The 5799-nt window shown below is 39.3% G+C and overlaps 1 protein-coding gene across 1 annotated transcript; it reads right to left on the reverse strand.

Annotated features, from left to right (window-relative positions):
- Positions 1-4807: 4807 nt before the first annotated feature.
- On the reverse strand, positions 4808-5461 carry LOC145791723 (uncharacterized). The gene has a single exon (XM_082872145.1). The coding sequence runs from the start codon at positions 5459-5461 to the stop codon at positions 4808-4810; it is 654 nt and encodes a 217-aa protein (XP_082728271.1).
- Positions 5462-5799: the final 338 nt, after the last annotated feature.

The raw sequence follows: 5799 nt of genomic DNA on the forward strand, positions 1-5799 counted from the left end.
TTTTCTCCATCGCGAAGTTTGTCCCAAATGGTCCGCTCGAAAAAGTCAAAAAATGACTTTTAGAGACAAAATTTTGCATTTGTCATTATAAATAGATTTTTAGAGACAAAAATATATGGTTGTAAAAAGTTTTGATTTTGAGACAACCAAAATTTGTCCCTAAAAGTCTAATTATAGTCCAGCAGGCGGAGTAGTTATAGAGACAAAAATTAATTTTTGAGACAACAGAAATTGGTCTCTAAAAGTTTAGTTTTTGGGACAAATGAAAATGGTCTCTAAAAGTCTTAGTTTTTGGAACAAATGAAAGTGATGTGTAAATGTTGTAATTTTTTTGAGACAACTAAAATTGGTCTCTAAAAGATTGATATATATATATATATATATTTGGTAACAATTACTCTAAAAATACTAGTATGAATATCAACTTATATGGGCTACTGCAATGGTGGAGGGGTTATAAATGGAGAAAGTTTGAAAATAAAATTTGGAAGGCCATCCCCATGGCTGTCATGTGGTCATTATGGAGAAGTAGAAATGATGTGGTCTTTAACGGGAAAATCTTCCAGTTGAATGAATTATGCGAATTGATTAAGGTGAGGATTGCCTTTTGGGTTAAATCTCTGTCAAAGGAGCCTTTGTATTCAGTTCAGGATATTATTATTAACTTGCAGCATATCAGAGCTATCGGTTGCTAGACATTGTATCTGTATGTTTGGGGTGTGGGTGTTCTGCAGGATAAGTATGTAGCTGTCTGTCTGTGCATTGTTCTGGTTTGGGAGTATTGTTGTTGTTTGTTTTGAGTATGCTGGTTTTGTGATTTCAAGACCTGTATGTGGAGACTTGTAGGTTGTGGGTATTGAACCGAACTGTATTTGTTGTTTTAAAAGGTTTGCTGGTTGCATATGTTATCTTTCCCTTGGCTTGGATCTCCAAGTACAAGCACATGCTCTTTTTATGTCTCTGTAATGTTAACAAAGGATGCATTGGTGGAGGTTGAGATGGTTTTGAGCTTGGGAGTGAGGCAGTTGTGCCTATAAGTAGGGTGAGCTGCAGTGGAGGTTAACAGATTGATGGTCAGGTACAAATAAGAATGACAAGGTAATGGAGGAATCTGCTAATTGCTGGTCTGCTGGTGCTGCTAATTATTGCTCTGCTGATGGTTCTGCTAATAATTGCTGCTAAGTCGGAAGCAAATTCTTTTGGTACTGTGCGGTGCATTCTTTTAGTGGGAAGCAGATTCTTTCGGTAGAGCTCTTGTGAATTGCAATATGGGTTAAAGCTCAATCAAAGGCGTGTCCATATTCAATCCAGGATTTCATTTGTATCCCGCAGCAGATCAGATTTGCATCCAAGTCCTAATGCTACTAAGTTGTGCATTGTTATATTAGACTAGCCTTGGAAGGGAGAGTGTTGTACTAGATGGGCTGGGGGAGTTACGGGTGTATTGTTGTTTGGTCTTTGTGTCCTGTTTGTTTTTTTTCTTCTGTGGTATTGGTATCTAGCCAACCCTTTGGCATGAGCTCTCAAATGATTGGGTGTTGCTCTTGGTACCAACCTAGATGAGATGAAGGGTAACACTATGATGCTCGTTGCTCTTCGTCCTTACTTTATTGATGTAATCCGTTTATTGATATCAATAAAGTTGTTTCCTTTTGCTTATCAAAAAAAAACTTATATTCCTTTCTTGATTTCTCAACAATCAAACAGAAAATATCAAACATATCACCAGACCATCTGTTCATTTTCAAATTAAAATTCAACTACACGGGAAAAAAAAAAAAACAAAAAAACAAAAAAAGCTCATTACATTCAAAGAGGCTTAATCAAAAGATAAATTTTTTGAGGGTAAATTATAAATTCACCTCTTGAACTTCACTTGTAATATGGATTACCCCACGTGATTTAGAAAATTATAAACATCATATTTTAAAAAATATATATATATTTAATAAAATTATATGAATTATTTATTAAAATATATTTTCAACATTATTAAAATTATTAATTAACTTAATGATTTATTAATAAAAGTGTCATTTGTATGAAATTAAATATTTCGTATTTTAAACAAATCTCGATTTTTATTTTATTTTTATTTTTTTGTAATTTATCCATTTTTAAAAAGATTTTTGTACTTTAAAGTATATCAAAACTATAATGAATTGTTAAAATATTTTTAAAAATCACTAAAGACTGAAAAAAATACAAATTCAAAATTCAAAAAAAAAATATTTTTATAAACTCCAAACTAAACAGAAAAAATGAATTTTATAATTAAAATATTGTTTACTTTTTAATAACATTTAGTAAAAGTATAATAATATTCCTAACATTTAACAAAAATACATCCACATATGTTATAATATATCAATGAGGTGTCGCACATCAAAAGGCCATCATCATCATTAATATTTTATAATGAAATTATTATTGTACAAACGCAAAATAATCTTTTCGTATAATCCTGTTGATCAAGTTTGCATTTCTCCAAACAACATTGCTTTACCACTTGAAAACACAAGCGTGAACTAATCGGCGGGTGTCTGCCGGAAACCCCTCCGATGCCTAAGTCAGCAACTAGACAATAGACAATAAGCTCTATGTATTCTAAAGTAAGAATTAGGATACCTCTACATAGGTCCTGCTATGAGCTTTTATAGATTCTACTTGGCCCAATCCTAATAGGACTCCAACTCTCTTTATAAGAGTCCTCCTAGGAATCACACACCCTGTGAAGAGTGTCTATCTTGATAACACTCTACTCACAACCAACCAAGTGAGATGGTTTACACAATCCTAACAGAACTCTACTCTCCTTAGCAGAGCCCTTCTAGGAGTCTTAAGCTTAATGAAGAATGTCTATCATGATAACACTCTGACTTCCTCCAGTCAAGTAAAATGGTTACCTCCTCCGTTTAAGCTGCTGTAACCTAACCGAGCTATATTACCCCGATCATATACTCAATTAAGTAATGATACAGATGGCATTCGGCCGAGCTATACCAAGCCCGGCCCTTTCTCACCAACACCTCAGCTAACCACCAGGCCCACTTGTTTAGGTAGCTCGGTCCACAGTACCTCTGCCCAGCTTGGAGTTTACACAACATGGGACTGAGCTATTTGAAGCCCACACCTCGGCCTTTAGTCCGGCCCAAAACAGAGACTAAAGGACCGTAGCTTGGCCAATATTTATTTATAAATTACCCTCTCAATTGCTCCTTAATCCCATCTGCCAAGCATGATTGGGATTATTGACTTTCAGCCGAGCTACCGAAGTCCAACCGCGTTGAAACAATGATTCCAGCCGAATTAAAGCTTGTTCAGCATCCTAAAATTGCGCTGGTCGCACGGCCTGTCGCCCCAAAAAAGTCTGACATCACGTCCTTACCAAGACGTGTCGATTGCCCCCTCGTACTATGCCAACCGTTTCACTTTGCCCAAAAAATTTTTAAAAAGGGGCCCGCTGTTTTGTTTTTAACATTTATAACCTTCGAGTTCGCAATCGCATGAAAATGCGTTATTTCTGTGTAACCGGGCTATATTTCCTACCTTTTGTAATCATCGCCCAATTGATGAAAATTTTCGATCTCTTTGCTCAGTTACCGTGTTTCTTTTTCAATGTTTTGCATCATTCCGACTACACGTCTAACCGGATTAATTAGCTTGGCCTTACCTGATCCTGCCAACCTTTTTGAGCCGTGATCTTTATCTCGGTTAAAAAATGAAAAATTTGTTGGTCAAACCCGCCAACCTTCCTGAGCCTAGATCCTTATCACGGCTAGAGGAAGAGAACTTGTTGGTCATACCTGCCAACCTTCCTGAGCCTAGATCCTTATCTCGGCCAGAGAAAGAGAAACTGTTAGTCATGCCTGCCAACTTTCTTCAGCCTAGATCCTTATCTCGGCTGAAGAGAGCTAAATGTTGGTATTCCTGCCAACCATTCTTCAACATAGATCCTTATCTTGGCTGAAAAGAACAAAAATGTTGGTTGTTCCTGCCAACCCTCTTTAGCCTAGATCCTGATCTCAGCTGAAGAGAACAAAATGTTGGTTATTCCGGCCAACCCTCTTCAGCCTAGACCCTGATCTCGGCTAAAGAGAACAAAATGTTGGTTATTCCTGCTAACCCTCTTCAGCCTAGATCCTGATCTCGGCTGAAGAGAACAAAATGTTGGTTATTCCTGCCAACCCTCTTCAGCCTAGATCCTGATCTCGGCTGAAGAGAACAAAATGTTGGTTATTCCAACCAACCCTCTTCAGCCTAGATCCTGATCTCGGCTAAAGAAAACAAAATGTTGGTTATTCCTGCTAACCCTCTTCAGCCTAGATCCTGATCTCGGCTGAAGAGAACAAAATGTTGGTTATTCCTGCCTACCCTCTTCAGCCTAGATCCTGATCTCGGCTGAAGAGAACAAAATATTAGTTATTTCGGCCAACCCTCTTCAGCCTAGATCCTGATCTCGGTTGAAGAGAACAAAATGTTGGTTATTCCTGCCAACCCTCTTCAGCCTAGATCCTAATCTCGACTGAAGAGAACAAAATGTTGGTTATTCCGGCTAACCCTCTTCAACCTAGATCTTGATCTTGGCTGAAGGGAACAAAATGTTGGTTATTCCTGCCAACCCTCTTCAGTCTAGATCCTGATCTCGGCTGAAGTGAACAAAATGTTGGTTATTCCTGCCAACCCTTTTCAACCTAGATTGATCTCGGCTGAAGTGAACAAAATGTTGGTTATTCCTGCCAACTTTCTTAATTACCCCTCAGCCGGGCAAAGACTTTTTGCGCGGTCGGTCTACTTGTCAACCGTGTTAACTCTTGCCAAGGCTTTTTGTCTGGTATCGTTGTTGTGCCAAAAGCTTTTTGCGCCCCCCATTTTTCTCTACCCGGATGTGTTGATGCACTCTCTCCATCAAGGCTTCCATAGTAAGGAGTGGCGTCATTGTTATTGAATCCCTCAACTTATTGCCAGCCGACAAACCTTGTTTGTACCGTGCAATAGCTAGGTTTGTGGGGCAATCTCCAATCTGATTAAAAGTCTCCCAATACTGGTTATTGTAAGACCCCAATGTTTCCTTCCCGCCCATATCTATGGAGAGAAGCTGGTCAATCTCTACAGGCGTCTTGGTGTTTGTTTTGAATCTGGTCACAAATGCCTTTACTAGTTGCGTCCATAAAGCTATGCTACCTTTTGGCAACCTTCTAAACCATGTTAGACCCAGGTCACCCAGGCTAGAAAGAAATATGATACATATTAGAGCCTCGTTTCGCCAACACACCGCCATAACTTGGCGGAAATGGCTCAAGTGCATGTAGGGGTCCGATTTTTCCTCATAAATAGTGAATTTAAGATGGTAGAAGGTGGAGGGTAATGGTGCATTCTCTATCGCTGGAACGAACGGTGAACTCTGCAACCTTGCCAACGCTTTATTTGTCGGTTCATAGGCGAGACGTGGCTCTGGCATTCCAACCTCGACACTCCTATGTGTTCTAGGAGCCAACCGTTGTAATACAGAGACTCTGCGGGGTCGCGAGCCTAAGTGTCTTCTCTCCTTCGAGCCCTTTCTTTAAGCACTGTCCGCGGGTCTGCCGTCCTAGGCAACTTCGTGTGCCTAGATGTCGTTTGGTGCATGTACGAGGGCCGATAGCTACTTCCCTCTGTTTGTGACCTTTCAGTCCTCGTTCTCTCAGACCTGGAGTAACGAGTCCTAGAAGTCCTTGATTGAGTGTTGCATGTTCTAAGGCTCCTACTTTCTGCTTGTGATAGCATGACTTGTCTGTCACGATCTTCTGAGTGGCGAGG

Source organism: Camellia sinensis, chromosome 5 (genome assembly GCF_055761805.1).
Source record: "Camellia sinensis isolate YWXY chromosome 5, ASM5576180v1, whole genome shotgun sequence".
NCBI lineage: Eukaryota > Viridiplantae > Streptophyta > Magnoliopsida > Ericales > Theaceae > Camellia > Camellia sinensis.

What these genes read in the sequence shown, in the direction of transcription:
- LOC145791723 (XM_082872145.1), bottom strand. Translation starts at nt 5,461, where the DNA reads ATGCCAGAGCCACGTCTCGCCTATGAACCGACAAATAAAGCGTTGGCA.